The following is an 18,701-nucleotide window of genomic DNA, read 5'->3' on the forward strand; positions in this document are numbered from 1 at the left end:
CTCTGTGGAGGCTTCGAGTCTGTGACTCAAGAAGGTTTTATCCAGGTACAGGAGGCTGCTATTGGAAATCTATGCAGGGAATTTGTACATTGATGATAGTGTCAGTTTACATTAAACCAAACACAAGAACAGTTTGTGTGTGTTTCCCTTGATTTCAGTAATTATAATAATTTTCTATATATATATTTTTTCTGTTTTATTTATTTACATGTTTATTTAAAATAAATTTTGTGGTTTATAATTGGTGAAATCAAGGAAAAAACTTAATATAAAAGTTAAGTTAGTAAGAATTCTTTCTTAAAATAATAATAATACTTTTATTCAGCAAGGATGCATTTTTACATTATGAAATATTTACTTTGAATAAGTGCTGTTCTATTGAAATCTCTATTCATCAAAGAATCCTGGGGGGGGGAAACAGTTGAAGACACATGAAGAGTATTGGTGCTTAGAATTCAGCTTTGCATCACAGGAATAAACGACTTTTTATGAATTTGGATTGTTAACAAATTGTTAAACAATATTAATGTTTTCACTATATATTTTTTTATAAAAGAAATCATCATTGGAGAGCATTAGAGAATTCTTTCAAAAACATTAAATCATCTCTCTCTCTCTCTTTCTCTCTCTCCTCTCTCTCTCTCTCTCTCTCTCTCTCTCTATATATATATATATATATATATCCAGATTATCTTCATGTAAAAAAAAATCCATTATTTATAAAATCAGATTAAGCTTCACAAATGTGTTGCAATGTGCTAAAATCTCTGACAGATTCGAACTCTACTGTGTAGTTTTGGCAAGATTATAGTGGTGTTAACAGTTCATTTTAACACCATGAAATATGAATGGAATTGGAAATGGAATTATTAGTCCATTTGTAACCGTTGTGAAGTAAATGCAGTTAATGGTCATACTGAAAGAACAAGTGAAAATATTTGAGGATAGTTTTCTCTCTATTCCGATTACTTTCATGCTTCAGAGGTAGGAACATAAAAATATACTTTGAGAAGTGTGAATATTTCATAAGCACACATGGCACATGTAGGGGTGACCTATATTTGAAATAGCTGGAGAGTTTGCTCTGACATGAATATACAGCGGTTTCAGGTTTATTGTTTTAAATTGAAGGAGCGCAGGATATGTCTGATGGGGTGAAATTGATCCGTCTCATAAGTGGACCTGTGCCAGTTGTCTGGGAGAAATGCCCTCAGCCAAGAAACAAACACAGGTTGTTGTGTGCAGGAGGTCTTGTGACATACTGTACTTAAAGGAACAGTTCACACTCGTATAATATTTTAAAACCCGTTTGGCGGATGACTCTTGCAAAAAAATTCTTTCACAATTTGTTTTGAAGCCTTACTTGTAATTTTACATTTTAAATAACCAAAATTATTTTCAGTTATTTGGTGGTACTGTGCTAAAATACAGGACAAACTGAATTCTGTAGGGATTTAATGTGGATCTCAATTCTGTTCCCTTAAATGAAGTATGGTATAGATTGTATTAAATGGGATGGTTGGTAACCATACTGTCTATTTGAATATTATCCATGCTTTAAATTTGTATTCATCATTGTTGACATGTTTATTTTAGTCTAGCAGCAATTTCATGTATTTCACTGGATCTAGAGGTTAGTGTATAAGTGATAGAGAGCATCTCACAGGCTGTTTCAGTGCATATAAGTGGGCCATACCTCTAGGGATCGCCTCTTGGTGGAACACAATCCAAACCTGCCATCAATGCATGAATCATTTTTGGAGGCTTGATTGTATATCTAACATAACTTATGTAATACTATGGTGTAAGACTTTACATTTCGATAACGTTCGGTAACTGTATGTTGATGACTTTAGTGCCACTTAAACAATTATGCAGTTGTTTTCTGGTGTTTGGTCGTCATTTGCACACATTCATAAAGCAATTACTTTAAGTCGAGTGAATTGCCATTGCAACCCACTTTGCTTCTTTAATCTGACATATTTCTGATTGCAACAAGATATTTAATTGGAAAAAAGTAGGATGGAACTTAACTAAGGATGGTTTCAATGGTGAAAAATGGGTGTTAAACAGTATTGGAGCAAATTTTAATGTGAGTTTGCTAAAACAATGGCTAAATAGCTAAGTCAATTCAGAGCAGCCTTGCCAAGTCTGTGGTTTTCCTGTGATGTTGGGTTATTTTTACACTGCTTCCACTGGTTGTTTTTTTTAGCCCGCAGGTTGAAGCGAACACCCCCGGGAAACTACATTTTTACCCCATGGAACACGATTTCTACCGGGGAACCCCACCACAACGGGATTGGGGTAGTTTTGGCCTTGATTGGCTGTGTTTTAAATAGCAATCAGGCATATTTTTTTATGCAAACCCGGCAGCCCTGATTCAGAGGATTACATAAGCACAGTTCTTGTTTTGAGAAAGTAAATAGGGTCAATCTTTTTATTTTAAGTTGACTTTAAAAGTGGAAATCAGTCTTTTCTCCAAATAATAGAGTGCTGCAGGAATGTTAATGTTAACCCGGAACATTAATTCCCCACTAGTTCCCTCAAGATTTCCCTATTGGTTTTTATGATGGGGGTTTTCAATTTATGAGTAAAACACAAATTGACGATATTTGGATGTTTGGTTCCACAACGTAAACTGCAGACACGTTCCTATCTAGTTACTTATTAAAAATGTTTTTTACAATAAACATAACAGTTTCAAAATTCACGTTTTCGATTATTGGTGTGGCTAATTTACATTGTAGAGCAAAACGTCCAAGTATCGTTACCATGGATCTTATTTTACTCATAAATGTAAAAACCATTAGGAAAATCTCTGGCGAATTATTCTTTCAGGTTTTGACGTCATCTCTGCAGCACTCTATAAAGATAAATCATGTTTACACAAGCACTTGTTGATCTTATTGGATAAAGCCGACTGTGATTAATACAGGCATAAATAAATAAATATATATAAAAATATAAAATTTGTACCATTTATCTTTCTGCTCTCTCTATCTGATTACATCAGGTTAATTTCTATATTGACATCGATCAGCTAACAGTGTAGCACAGATGTCAGAGTGCTCCCTATCTTCATGCTAACTCTGTATTACTTCAGGGATTCTGAGTAACTTGTTAAAAATGCATGAGAGTTCTAGTAGCACAGCCGGTCTTAGATTGAAATGAAATACAATCCACCGTACACGATCATGACATGCGGATACAACTTTCCGAATATCACCTCTGAAAAAAAATGCAACTTTAACCTTTCTGTTTTTTTGCACGCAAGTAATTTGCATTTCAATCTGAATGAATGATTATGTTTGCTCAGATCTATTCAAGGTGTAATTCGGCTCTGCCTATAAATAAAACACCAGCTAGTTAATGTACGAAAAGGCCAATCCATTCCACCCAGCTGGAGAGCGAAAGATTGACGCATCTCTAATCCGGAAGAGTAAAAAGGTCGATCAGCAGGATTTAGTGCCATTGAATCTCCTGTCAGGATTCACCTCTAACCATGAGACATTTACCTCGGATTGCGACTGAAATGACACTTTTTGTAAACTTGAAACGAAGGTTTTAATCCAGCAATTCTTGGCTTGGGAATGATTGTGACACGAGATAGTTGGTTGTTTCACATTAGTGTACTTGCATATCCTGATGCCACATGGTTTTCAGCATCATTACTCCAGTCTTCAGTGTCACATGGTCCTTCAGAAATTAATATTATAATATGCTGCTTAAGAATCATGTCTTATTATCATTATGTTAAAAAAGTTGTGCAACAGATTTTTTGTGGAAACGATGATATTGTTTCAGCATTATTTGAAAAAACAGTATTGATTTAAAATATAAATATTTTTGTTGGAAATGTCTTTACTGTCACTTTGGATCTATTTTATGTGTCCTTGCGTAGTAAAATTATTAATATGGGGGGAAAATCCCACTGACCCCAAATTTATTTATGATGCAAAGTAGCCTTTAAAGTTAATGTAATCCAATTGTATTTATCATAATCCCATACCACCATTCTACGGCAATCAATTCAACAATCCGACTGAGCTGGAGAGAGCTGTAACAAAGCAAGCCCTTATTTTCTTGTTTGTTTGTAGGCATAGACATGAAAGACAGGGGTATTTCAGCAGACGTTTTGAAATAGTCTGCAGTTAAAGTCAGTGAAGCCATAGATAATGTAAAGCTTTATGGCAGTTGAAATACAGGTAGAAAGACTAGGTCTGCATGTAATAACAGACATAAGGAAAACATGTTTTAGGTTAGATATTTTGCTGACAACGCTGTATGTAACTGTATAAAGGTAATTGTGAGATAAAGTTGCAAAAATGAAATTAAGGGACAATTATGAAGATTAGTTGCAGCTGTTAGATTGAGATATAGAGACACAATTACAAGAAGGAAAGCCTCAATTTTGAGATATTAAGGCACAATTGTGAGACATAAAGTTGTCATTTTGAGACACAAAGGAACAATTTTGAGATATAAAGATTCAATTAGGAGAAATAAACTTGCAATATCAAGATGTAAAATTCACAATTGTAAGACCAATAGCAATGGCTTGTGGAATTTTGAAGTTGAATTCATATGAAATTTTAAATGCCACCTTTTTACAAGATGTAATATTGGTCTCGGGTGTCCCCGGAATGTATTTGTGAAGATTCAGCACAAAATACCCCACAATGAATTTATTATAACCATTTGAAAATGTCATTTTTGGGGCCTGTTTTAAAAAGAGCTGTTTTGGTGCGTACCACCTTAAATGTAAATGAGCTGCATATCCCCGCCCAGCCTTTAGATGAGGGCGTAACTTGCAAACAACAGTCGGTAGAAGCAGAATGGCTGAGAGTGAGAGACGTGCTGTTTTGTATGGCATTCAGCCGTACATGTTTGAACCGGAATCAGACCCAGATGATGAAGAGACTCCGGCAGAAGAAACACAAATGAGAATGGACCAGGACGTCTCGGAATGGTTATTTGAAACCTTTGAAATTATGGATGTGCAACACACAGACACACACAAACTGTGATAACGTTGGTGGAATTTTTTGAAACTACAAACACAAATAATGTGATAACGTTTGCTACGTACAAACGAAATTACATTTATGCGAGGGACCTGTTGCGTCATGTTTACATTACTTGTCGTACAGGTGCTTATGTGGCAAATGTGAGAAGATGGCTACAGAACAAGAAAATATATGCTGCAGGGAGATAGAACAGGTATTCATTTATTTACATTTGTAATTGTTGAAAAAATAATACGTGACATAAAACTGTCTGACGCTATTTGTTGTATCGAAGGTTACAAGACGGATGAAACAGCAATTTTGATGTCTTGCCTTTACAGAAAACATGCACAGTTTTTAATACAATATCTTTAAAAAATATATTTATAAACGTGTGGTCACACACTATACTAACAAGGTTTAAATTATTACACAGACATCCTACGACGACAACAACTTTAGACGCATTTGTTGTTGAATTGTCTGACATAAAATACACTTACTTCTACTGGAGGTGACCTTGGATCGCGAACAGTAGGCAACGATCCACACTTGAGGATTAACTTTGAAGCAAGACGTGCTTTGAATTGACCCTCGTTCACAAAACAGTCTGTCAGAAAATTATTCGCGCAAACATAAACGTATTTTGGAAGTTTAAGTGGCACCTTTCCTTCCTAAATAAAATCCATCCACTGCGTTTTCAGTGGCTCTGATGTCGGAAGTAAGTGAAAACTACTGATGGTGAACAGATCACCGAGGGCGGGGTCTATGCCAAAACCACAGTGTCAATCAAACCACCTAGGTGGGGCTTGCTCAATTCTACGCCACACTGAGCCGAATCTTAGAGCAGCTTGTTCTGAAACAGTGCTTATGATTTATTGAGATTGTAAAAAAACCACTGGGTGGATTTTTATCATTCTAGGGTGGTTTTGCTCACATACTGCCAACACACATTTATGTTCAAACACCATGTAAAAGTGAATTTTGCATAATAGGTGGCCTTTAAGGTTTTGTGCCAGTGCTGGAGTACAGATTTACTTTCTGCATGTGGTCTTGTCACAAAATGGAAAATCTGTGATTAAGCAAATGTTAACAAGCCTCTTCACTTTGCCCTGACTTTCGTCAATGTTTTCATTACGCTCTCTTTCTTTCTAATGTGGTGAGCAGCCCTTGTTAATAAGCCTTTGAATAAGTGGGGGTGGGTGGGATTGGAGATGGAGAATCACACTAGATAGACTCTTTGAGCCATATTCAACCTCTTCACAACTGCACTATAATTTCATTCACAGTTCGCAAGTGACCATAATTTTAACGCTGACTTGATTTAAGTGCTTATGAGAGCTGTGGCGTCTGTTATCCTATAGTCTACAGATGGAAGGGCGTAATTCAATTACCTCGCCAGAGAGGAATTAGTTTCACGAGGTCCTACCCTTAATGTCTCTCACACACAAAAAGAGGGTGTGTTCTGAGCATTAATAGCCGGTTGTCCCACGCCCCTTCCCACCACATCCCGCCCACTTTACCATGACATGTCAGGGAAAGGAACACTACAAACTTAAGCACAATAGAAGGGACAGTTACATTAACTGTCATATTTTGCTATTTTACTGTGATATTTTTGCTGTTTGGCTACAAGAGAATCAATTGCATTGCTATGGGCAGTTCTATGGGCTCTGCATATGTATGAAAAATGTGTTATGTACTCACCATCATGTCAGTTTAAAAAAACTGTTTAATGTCCTTTATTTTTTTTTACTTTTATTTTTTACTTCCCATTTAGAATATTTGAAAAATCCTTGAAATAAATATAATTTTACTTGAGAAGCAACACTGCAGAAGATATTACGAGCTGTTTTCAGAGAATATATAAAGAAATATAGATAAATATTAGGAAATATATAAATTAGTTTAATATGTATGAGTGTACTTTGTATAATTGATTAGTCCAATTTAACAGAATTTTGTCACTTGATTTAAGTAGGCCTACGTTTAAATAAGTTAGGAAAATGGAAGAATCTGCCAGTGCAGTAAGACAAAATACATTTGTATTCAAGAAAAAGGAACACGCCGACTTTTTGGGACTTTAGCTTATTCACCGTATCCCCCAGAGTTAGATAAGTCCATATAAATAACACCAACATTTTCCTATTTATATGTTGTGATTTGTATAGTCACAGTGTGGACAAATAACAAGGTCATATGAGTCACAGGCATCTTCTAACCGTATACATACCGGGAACTATATTCTCAGAAGGCGAAGCACTGCTACTTGGGGTGGAGTGATTTGCTCGCAGCACCTGAGAAGCCCCGTGGTGAGGAGCAGAGAGTTCGCTCAGAGTGTTGCGCTAATCACTCCGCCCAAGTAGCAGTGCTTCGCCTTCTGAGAATATAGTTCCCAGCATGTATACGGTTAAAAGATGGCTCATATGACCTTGTTATTTGTACACACTGTGACTATACAAATCACAACATATAAATAGGAAAATGTTGGAGTTATTTTGTCACTTATTGGGAGCAGTATGCTAGCTGGAGCCATTTACTTCCAGTCTTTGTGCTAAGCTAGGCTAGCCGTGGGTGCGTCAGACAGAGTTACAGCACGCATGGAGATGAAAAGGGTATGTATGGACTTATCTAACTCTGGGGGATACGGTGAATAAGCTAAAGTCCCAAAAAGTAGGCGTGTTCCTTTTAGATTTTATGCAGCGCTGCTTCTCAAGTAAATTTTATTATGTTTTAAGGATTTTTGATTTTTTTTCTTGTTTTCCAGTAAAAATCAAGAAGAAAATGTATGCAGTGTATCTTAGTATAAATGCCATTAATTTATCTCCGCTGTAGTGCTCAAAAACTCATTCACACAAATACATGTTCAAAGATACGTCACATCAGGTTTGGCAACATTGACACCATTTTTCAATATGAGCATATGTTTTGAATACAAGCACACATGACATTTGAAATCTACATTGGAGAGCAAGATTTTCTGTAAATAAAGGCTGTCACACAAAGCTACTATGGCTTTATAGTTTATCACTTTTATGATGTTTTTTGTTTATTTTGGAGCACCTGGTCACTGTTTAATCTTAAAAAAACGCACCATAAACATTCTTTGAAAAGTCTTCTTTTGTGTTTCATGGAAGAAACTAAGTCTTAGAGGTTTGGAACAACATGATGATGACTTTTTAGTGACCGAATCCTTTAAACAAAAGCCTCTAACATTTAATTTCTTAATTTTGTGTGCTGCTTGCTTTAAAAGACAAAGCATTTGTCTTTATAATGAAGCAATGAAGATTTGGCTTGATGAGGAGAATCCAATTTAGGATTTAATTTGCAACAAGAGTCAACCTCTCTTACCTCTCTGTTAATGAAGGCTGTGCATCGTATGGATGAGACGAAGGCAATAAGAAGAAACATTACCTTACTCCCTTACCCATACTCCCTTTCCTAGACACTAATTATTATGTGCAAAGAACAACAAACACTGCCTACATTACATCAAACCCACAGGCCATCACCTTTATTGATCTTTCTGCTTACTTGGCTGTCACTAGGGATATCAACCAGTTTTATTTAAATAAAATTGCCAAAATAATACATAAAAAACAGCACAATTACAATGCAAAAGTGTTAACTCAAATACGAATACACTTAATAAAATGAGTGGGAGTTACTGATTAATATATAATATATACAAATATATACAATACTGTTCAAAAGTGTGGGGTAAGATTTTTTAAAAATGTTTTTGAGAGAAGTCTCTTATGCTCAGCACGGCTGAATTTACTTGATCAAAAATACAGTAAAAACAATAATGTGAAATATTATTACAAATTAAAATAACTGTTTTCTATTTAAATATATTGAAAAATTACATTTATTTATTTATTTGATGGAAAGGCTGAATTTTCAGTCTTCAGTGTCACATGATCCTTCAGAAATCATTCTAATATGCTGATTTGCTGCGCAAGAAACATTTCTTATTATTATCAATGTGGAAAACAGTCGTTCTGCTTCATATGTTTGTGGACACTTTTTTTCAGATCAATAGAAAGTTCAAAAGAACAGCATTTATTTGAAATAGAATATTTTGTAACATTATAATTATATTTATCCTCACTTTTAAACAAAATGTAATGCTAAATGAAATGAAAGAACCAAAACTTTCAAATTGTAGTTTTTATTTCTTCTGATGAACGCAAATGAATATATTTTCAAAAAAAAAAAAAAAGTCTGGTTCAAACATGTTTTTTGGACTCCAATAACTTAAAAATAATCTTCTTTTGTGTTCTGCAGAAGAAAGAAAGTCATCATAAGGGTTTGGAACAACATGAGGGTGAGTAAATAAGAACGGAATTAAATTCTTTAGGTGAACCGTCCATTTAAATAAGCCCATGTTGTTAGGAAAGGTTGTGCTTGCCACTTTTGGTGATGAAGACTGACCTCTAGTCTGACGGTAAACTGATCCTTTACCAGTGTTTGAATCCATGTTCCAAAGGCAATTAAAGGTGATATAGTAGTGTCGACTGTGGAGCTGCACTTAAGTCTGATCTCTGTGAGGCAGTAAAACACCATCCAGTTCAAGTTCATCCCTGTAGAGCATTAATGAACACGACTCTCGGCGTAGCCGACAGGACCGGACGTTGTGCTGAGACCTGGCCAGATAATGACCCTATCTCTGCCGCCTGCCTCCGTGACCTTTCTTCTTCACCGTAATAGATGGAGCCTCCTACTGTGCGAGAAGCCTGAGGGCTGTGAACTGCTCCGAGTGGGACTGATCTATCTTAACAGACCCTCTGAGCTCCTCAAATACACACAATCACAGATGATTAGATTTGTCAGGAAGCCTTAGAAGCCCAATGAGGTGTGCAGACCACTCATGCAGTTTCCTTTACAGTGCCCAAAGAGACTTCCAGAAAGGCAGTATAAGTCCATGACCAGCATGCACTAGGCATAAACCCATTTGCTAAATCAGTGAATAACATCCTTGAAATAAGTCTCCAGTATTTATAGTAGAGTATAGTAAAGTCAAGTGTAAAGCCTTTTAGATGGGTCTGTCAAGTTTCAAGAATTTGAGGTTGAGTCTAAGTCAAGTCTCAGGTGTTTAGGGTAATTTAGTCCAAGTTAAGTATCTCTCTCTCTCTTTTATTTTTTTACTTGTTTGTTTTTAAAACCTTGTTGAAGAGCAATCCGTGTCATATTTGGAGTCCAAAGTCTAAAGTCGACCTATTTATCACAGTGTTTTAGATCAAAATGTCCATGTGATTAATAAGACTTAATTTCAGATCATTTATCTTGAATTAAGTTTATTTTTCTTACTCCACTGGTACTGTCTTTTTTATTATTTACTCATAAACCTCACAAATTATTGATTTATTATTTTTTATTTGATATTTTTAAAATTAGTTTTGAAACAGTAAAAAATATATATATTTGCCAAAGTCAAAGATATTCTATAAAACAAGTGTAAATTTACTGTTCAAAAGTGTAGGGTCACTACGAGTTTTAAAATGTTTTTGAAAGAAGTCTCTTATGCTCACCAAGGCTGCATTTATTTGATCAAAAATACAGTAAAAACTGTAATATTGGTAAATATTATAATTTAAAATAACTATGTAATTTGCCATCACAGGAATGAATTACATTTTAAATTGTAAAGCTGAATATTCAGACTTATGTGTCACATAATCCTTCAGAAATAATAATAATTATTATTATTATTATAAATGTTAAAAACAGTTGTGCTGCTTAATATTTTTGTGGATACTGCAATACATTTAGATAGAAGCATTCTTTGATAAATAGAAAGTTGAAAATGATAGCATTTATTTGAAATATAAACATTTTGTAGCATTATAAAGGCTTTTACTGTCCTTGCTGAAAAAAGTATTAATTTGTAGTGACCTGAAACTATATATATATAAATATATTGCTAAGCAAAACAAAGTTTCTCTTATAATGCCCACTGATGGGCCTCCTGCAACTTCGAGATCATTCTCTTGAATCCTTTGGGGGTAGAAAGATATGAGAGACTAAGTAATGTTAAGAGTTTTTACATGCTCTCAGCAACATTACACACCCATCTGATCCCAGTGCAGAGCGTGTCCATTAACATAGATCAGTTAATAATTGACAGCACGTGAAAGTTCTGGTAGCTGTGGGATCCGCCAGTGCTTGGCTTCTGTGTGCATTAAATGCCCATTTGGGTTCTGCACACTCTTTGATTCATTACTAATGTATGTCCGTCGTCTTCTCTTCCGTCCTGATGTGTCATTGCATTAATGCGCTGAGATGAGCCACAGAGCTGCATGTATACATAACAGTTCACCGATGGTGACCCAAGAACTACATAGTTACCTAGATCACATAGGTTATATCACGATTGTGCTCTGGGGTAATGCATTTAACCCTAGGTTGATCCGAGGGGCTTGTCCAAGCAGCTGGTTAGCGTCTATGAGTCTATGTACTCTATCTTTTCCCAATGACCATTCACAAGTTTGTTCTGATGAAATTCATTTTTAAATAATATAATACACTCATCAGCCACTTTATTAGGTACATCTGTTCAACTGCTCGTTAACGCAAATATCTAATCAGCCAAATACATGGCAGCAACTCAATGCATTTAGGCATGTAGACATGGTCAAGACGATCTGCTGAAGTTCAAACTGAGCATCAGAATGGGGAAGAAAGGTGATTTAAGTGACTTTGAACGTAGTATGGTTGTTGGTGCCAGACGGGCTGGTCTGAGTATTTCAGAAACTGCTGATCTACTGGGATTTTCAGAGGTCAGAGGAGAATGGCTAAACTGGTTCGAGCTGATGTAAAAGGCAACAGTAACTCAAATATCCACTTGTTCCAACCGAGGTCTGCAGAAGAGCATCTCTGAACGCACAACACGTCGAACCTTGAAGCAGATGTGCTACAGCAGCAGAAGACACACCGGTGTCACTCCTGTTAGATAAGAACTGAGGAAACTGAGGATACAATTCTCACGGCCTCAACAAAATTAGACAATAAAAGACTGGAAAAACATTGCCTGGTCTGATGAGTCTCGTTTTCTGCTGCAACATTCAGATGGTTGGGTCAGAATTTGGTGTAAACAACATAAAAGCATGGATCCATCCTGCCTTGTATCAACAGTTCAGGCTGCTGGTGGTGTAATGGTGTGTTTGATATTTTCTCGGCACACTTTGGGTCCCTTAGTACCAATTGAGCATTGTTTAAAGACCACAGCCTAACCTGTGTATAAAGAGTATTGTTGCTGACCATCGCTTTATGACCACAGTGGATCCCTCTTCTGATGGATAACTCACCATGTCATAAAGCTCAAATCATCTCAAAATGTTTCTTGAATATGACAATGAGTTCACTAAACTCATACGGCCTCCATAGTCACCAGATCTCAATCCAATAGAGCAAATTTGGGATGTGGTGGAACGGGAGATTCGCATCAAGGATGTGGCTTATTTTGATGATGTTTTTTATGGACCACATTTTTAGTTCATTATACGAATGACTCTAATTAAAAAAAAAAAAAGTGCAAAGTGTGTCTATTTACAGATGTGATAATTAGGCAGCAGGTTTCTGCTCGCTGTTATGAGGGGATAGCAAAGTGAAAGAACAGGATTCCCGTGAGGTGAATGTGTCTTTGTTCCCATACATCTTTTACCAATTTATTGAGTCTTTACTGTATGTCAGACAAACTTAATAATGTGTTTTATTTCTTAAAGTGGTTATATTGTATGCAGTTTATTGATATTGTCCCATTTAATGATTCTTGCACCAAAAACTGTTGTAATCTAGCTGTACGTGACAGTTTTCTACCCTCTTTCTGACCTTTTGAAATGAGCAGGCTGTCGTTGCATGTGTAATGAGTTGCAGTGTTTACTTGCAGGTTTGCTGTGGGCTCCAATACGATTGGCACTGCTTCATTCTTCAATAACAGCGTCTTTGCCAAGCATGAATTACATTGACACATTCAACAAACAATATGTGTCTTTCAGCTATGTGTTTGAAGAAGCTCCCAATCCTAAATATTAAAGTGAGTTGTAAAGGCACATTCTAAGCAAGGACGAAAACTATATTAGCATACACACCAAACGTTAACACTCTTGTTTATTTTGAGCTAGCGCTGCAGGTTTGACGTCTTCCACTTTAAATTGTTGAACTCTTTAAAGTCTGGTGGATTCTGACTGGCTATTGTTTTTATTGTTAATCAGCTGGAAAAAAATCCTTCTGAAAGGGATTCCTACGATATTTATTATATTATAGTTGTGATGTGGACTCTGCTATTCTTTAATAATTGGAACGATTTTTAGAACTATATCTCTATCATTAGCGTTATAGTTATCGTCCTTAGTGTAAACGGGCCTTAACTCCACAGATAAACGTCAAATCATGCAGGTTGTAGAGAAAAGGTGTGCTATTGCTTTTCTAAGCATCATGGCAGTGAGTTTTGCACTTAAAACAGCAAGGAAAGAAACATGTTTTCCATGGTATGATGCCTAAGAGTGTTTAAAAAGCTATTTCTGTACAAGTTGTGTCCAAGAAAGAGTTTTATATAATACTGCACACTGCTATGGAATGACAGTTACAATGACCAGAAGCTCAAAGAAGACTTTGTAAATGTTATTTGATTTGCACTAAATCAGCTCATATGATTCTTTCCGTTAATGTACTGCATCCTGTTTCTGTATTGCTGTGTCTCTTCTAGGATAATGTGGATCTGGGAGATCTGATGTTTTCTCTTTGTTACTTGCCAACTGCTGGCCGATTAACAATAACGATAATTAAAGCCAGAAATCTTAAAGCCATGGACATCACGGGAGCGTCTGGTAGGCTCCTCACCATCCTCACCTCTACATGAATATTGTCTCTGCAGTAATGATTTTTTTGTGTCATCATGACATGTTAGAACAAAGGTGCCCGTGGCTCTCCTAAAGAACATCGATTTAATCGTCTAAACACTTGAGAATGTGGCCGGATATTTTATATACACAAGTAGTGCTAAGTGGGGTTGGTCAAAATCCAGAATTTCTTGTGAGTTCACTTATGTATCTATGTATTTATATATGGAAGCTTGTTTCTGCCACGGAATAGAACAACTTAAAAGATAATCGAAACTTTTTATTACTTTTTTTACATTTTGCAATTTTGACACTTCTCGTAATTGCAAGTTGTAAAGTCCAATTCTGAGGAAAATAAAGACTGACTTGTTTATATGTATATGTATATTTATATGTGAGAGTTTATATATCTCGCAATTCTAACTTTATAACTATCAATTGTGCGTTTATATCTCTCAATTCTGACTTTATTACTCGCAATTGCAAGTTTATAACACATAATTCTGACTTTATAACTCGCAATTGCAAGTTTATAACACATAATTCTGACTTTATAACTCGCATTTGCAACTTTATATCATGAAAATCTGACTTTATAACTCGCAATTGCAAGTTTATATCACAATTCTGACTTTATATCACGCAATTCTGAGAAAAAAGTTGTATGTAAACTCGCAATTACCTGTGTGTGTGTGTGTGTGTGTGTGTGTGTGTGTGTGTGTGTGTGTGTGTGTGTGTGTGTGTGTGTGTGTGTGTGTGTGTGTGTGTGTGTGTGTGTGTGTGTGTGTGATAATTTTAATTTACTTTCCTAAATTTGAATTGTAATTCCTCAGTCCTGTTTGAACCCAAATTTAAATCATTTGAATAATAATTCAAAAAACAACAGGCATTTTTAATTCAGTTCTGAATGGTGCTGAGCAACTTTTTATGTTCTTTTTCTCTTCTGTCTTTTTAAGATCCTTACGTAAAGGTTTCTATTATGTGTGACGGCCGGAGACTGAAGAAAAGGAAAACTTCAACAAAAAGGAACACACTCAATCCAGTCTACAATGAAGCCATTGTTTTTGATGTTCCACCTGAGAACATTGACCAAATAAGTCTTTTAATAGCAGTCATGGACTATGACCGGTAAGGTATTAATGTGTCTTATTAGCATTATCTCAAAACTAGTGACTAGTATTACATCACTGTTTTATTTCACTGTCACATTTACAGCAGAGCGAACTAAAGCAATAACACATCAGAACGTGTAGAATTGGGAAGTCTAATTCGTTTTAGCGAATTGGCTTGTTCAAACGATTCATTTACATGAACGGATTCAGAAATTATTCACTGATTCATTGAAGTTCATGCACAGTATTTTACTGATTCTCCAGTTCATCACTATGTTTTTCACCCATTTAAATAAATTAGGATGTTTTCTAGTTTTTCATTGCATTTGCTTGTAATTTTTTTAGTTGTAAGTGTATGTCTGTAAATATACTTTTTAACCCCTTACATAGCTTCAATATAGCTAGCTACCTTTTGTTATTATCTTGTACTACTATTTCTTGTACTACTGTGGCTTTACCGGTTGAAAAGACCAGCATGCAAGCAGCAAGCGTTCAAACCATCATAAACCAGCTTGGTCTGGTTAGAAAAACCAGTCCTGTCAAAGTCGCTTCCCCAACACTTTTGTTAGTCCTTCAGATTTAGCAGAGCTAATCTAAAGGTACAGCTAGCAGCGTGGTGGGATCTAGTAAGCATTCAGTGTCAAATTTGAACTGAAAAGGAGTCTCATTTAAATTAAATATGCGTTTAATTTTTCCCAAGCACAGTGCTTAGAGACTACAGAAGTTTAATCTTAGTGCTGGTGGGTGATCTGAGGAACAGCCTGAGCTGTATATTCCCAATGCAGCGAGAGATTCATATCAGATTTAGATCACTGTCCTGTTTGAGAAGTACCAACTCTAGCATTTCAGTGTCTCATCGCTGCTGCAAAAATAAGAGAACAGAGAATGTATTGGATGGAGACTAAGAGTTCATGTGTCTTTGTGATGCAGAGTGAAAGATGTATAAAATATTTTAAGATATATAAATATTTTGCAAAAATCATCATATTTTGTGCTGAAGGGGTAGATGTGGCACTTTAAAGTTGGAAAAAGACACATTGTTTTTTGGCATCCTGGTTCAGCTGTCACACTTTAAGCATGGGTATACTCTTCTCATTTACAGCGTAGGTCACAATGAGGTTATTGGTGTGTGCCATGTGGGAAACAGAGCTCAAAGTTTGGGACGCGATCACTGGAATGAGATGCTCACATACCCACGCAAACCCATCGCCCGCTGGCATCCGCTTGTTGAGGTAATGTTGAGCTTACGACTATCACTTCATTTGAATTTCAACAGCTCCATTTGTTTTTTGAGAAGTGTTTGGAGACCTAGATTCACTAACAACCTGTCAATAATTACATTTACTGATGTTTTGAAATTCCTCTGAATCAGTCAAATAATCTTTAAATTTACTCTAGAACCAGGACTGTATCCATCCATCTATCATTCTTTCTATCCATCCATCCATCCATCCTTCCTTCATCCTTCCATCAGTCCATCCATCCGTCCATCCGTCCGTCCATCCATCCGTCCATCCGTCCATCCATCCGTCCGTCCATCCATCCATCCATCCATCCATCCATCCATCTATCATTCTATCTATCCATCCAACTATCTATCCATCTATCATTCTATCTATCCAGCCATCTAAGCCCTTTGAGCTGAAAACTGATTCAAATTTAAAACTACTTCAAATTGAAATCATTTGAACTTCAAGCTTTTGAAACTGCTTCAAACTTTTTATAATATATTTGAAATATATAAATATATTCAAACTCTCTCTCTCTCTCTCTCTCTCACTCACTCACTCACTCACTCACTCACTCACTCACTCACTCACTCACTCTAACTTCAATCTTTCAGGCTAGGCTTTCTCAAGCCAAAACCAGTTTGTGCACAAACTTTACTCTTTTTAGGAATTATAGGTTTAGGAATAATAGCATCCTACTTTCTCACTGTGATGGTGGGCCATAAGTGTCTTAACATCAAATAGGTGTTGTTGGCGTGTAAATAGTCATATGTTATGTTTTACATTTAATGCTCATATTTATGCATTTGGCAGATGCTTTTATCAAAAATGACCTGCATTGCATTGAAGGTCTACTTCATTAAAAATCAAACCCATGACTTCAACGTTGCAAATGCGAATTTGAGTTCAGTAGATGATTTTGTATTCCTTTTAGAACTGGGAAGCAACTGTTTAGGTCTTAAAGTTACAGTATGTTTACTTTTCATAGTAGAAAGACTTGATTTCTCATCATATGGTGCCTTTATTACATCATGCAAAACTGCAGCGCAGATGTTATTGGAGTCAAATAAACCCACAAAATATGCTGGGGAAAAGTGAAAAGTTATTTTAGGTGATAATGTTTTGGCAGAAACCCCCAGCAAAAGTCCAGTGTAATGTCTCGTTTGTGGGAATTCCATAAAGACTCTTAGGTTAACACTGTCAGTTTCATCATCATCTTTTCCCTTTTTTTAAGGCTTTTCTCACATTACTGCACTGAAATCATGTTTGCAAATCTTTGACCTCTCTGGAGCCCAGACTACACATCTTTAATAATTCACAATCCCTGTCCTCCTCAACCACGTTATGCTCCCCGAGTAACCGTAATATCAAACAAAAGGGAAGCTTAAAACTTCTCATATAGCCTTGGCTCGACTGGCATAATCAAATCCGAAAATCACATCTCGGAAGATGGAGGACAACATAACGTCAGGCAAAAAGAAGTCATTTTAGGGAAATCTGAGGTAGATGAAAGGGTATCATGAGCTGATTTTTGCAGCCATGGCACAATCGCAATTGATTTGAAGGCAAAAACGAGCCGTTCAGACGCTAAGAGGACCATTGTGACAATATGTGCAGCCCTTCAGTGTCAGGGAATTGGATTTCGTCTCTTCTCACGATGCGTATAATGTCTGATCTTTAAATATGATTTTCAGCATCTGATCTGATTTGAGTTCTCCTCTACTAACCCTAATTTTTCTCTCTGGCAGTGGGTCGTTCAGAGCACGACCGGCGGTAGCCAAGACTCCTGTAATTCCCTGAGGACACCTCCTTCCCCATAATGGACGCCGTGAAATTTCAGCCATGAAGAAACCCGGCAAAGTCCAGTTCACAACTTTAATGAAAAGGAAAACGCGAGAGAGAGGAGAAAAAAAATCTCTCGCTTCTGTTAAAGGTCACTTTAAATGTGTGCACACACTCAATGCAGTAAACACGCAGGACACCTTAGACGTAAGATTTCCTGGATAGAAGAAGAGTGTCAAGTCCACTGCATGTGAAGTGACCGCGTGTGCACAGTATTTGGTTATAAATCGAGCCTTGAACATTGTTCTGCTTTTGTTGAAAACTGTAGTTGAGAGGCAAGTATTTTTGACATTGTCATGTTGTATGTATCTGTATAACACATTGTAATACACTAATATTGTTTGAAGTGTAGTGCATGGGGTCTATTTTGTGGTATTTTATTGTAAAAACTTACTGTATAAAAATATATAAGAATTGCATTACAGACTCGAGTCATGATTTCTGCCAAAAGCAAATACTGCCAAAATTACTATTTTGTTTATTTTATAAGCCTGCAAACTGATTCAGACAGTTTAAAAGATATTACATAAATACATAAAGCAATAAAAAACACAATATGGGTAAAATAAAATCATTACAATTGCAATAAAACGAACCTGATGTTTTAGTGTTTAACCTCATTTGCTTTTAAAACGTAATAAAATTAAATAAAAACTCAAAAATGTATTT

General features: G+C 36.1%; 1 protein-coding gene across 1 annotated transcript in view; it reads left to right on the forward strand.

Moving 5' to 3' along the window:
* syt9b (synaptotagmin IXb) overlaps positions 1-18,456 on the forward strand; it is a 31,711-nt gene extending 13,255 nt beyond the window's left edge. Inside the window, exons 4-7 of the mRNA XM_077210571.1 lie at positions 13,717-13,837; positions 14,806-14,977; positions 16,064-16,193; positions 17,939-18,456. Of these exons, the coding sequence (XP_077066686.1) occupies positions 13,717-13,837; positions 14,806-14,977; positions 16,064-16,193; positions 17,939-18,010 (495 nt within the window). The 3' untranslated portion in view covers positions 18,011-18,456. The remainder of the gene's footprint in view (positions 1-13,716; positions 13,838-14,805; positions 14,978-16,063; positions 16,194-17,938) is intronic.
* Positions 18,457-18,701: the final 245 nt, after the last annotated feature.

The sequence above is a fragment of the Siphateles boraxobius genome, unplaced genomic scaffold (genome assembly GCF_051911475.1).
Source record: "Siphateles boraxobius isolate OS27281-9 unplaced genomic scaffold, OSU_SipBor_1 65, whole genome shotgun sequence".
NCBI lineage: Eukaryota > Metazoa > Chordata > Actinopteri > Cypriniformes > Leuciscidae > Siphateles > Siphateles boraxobius.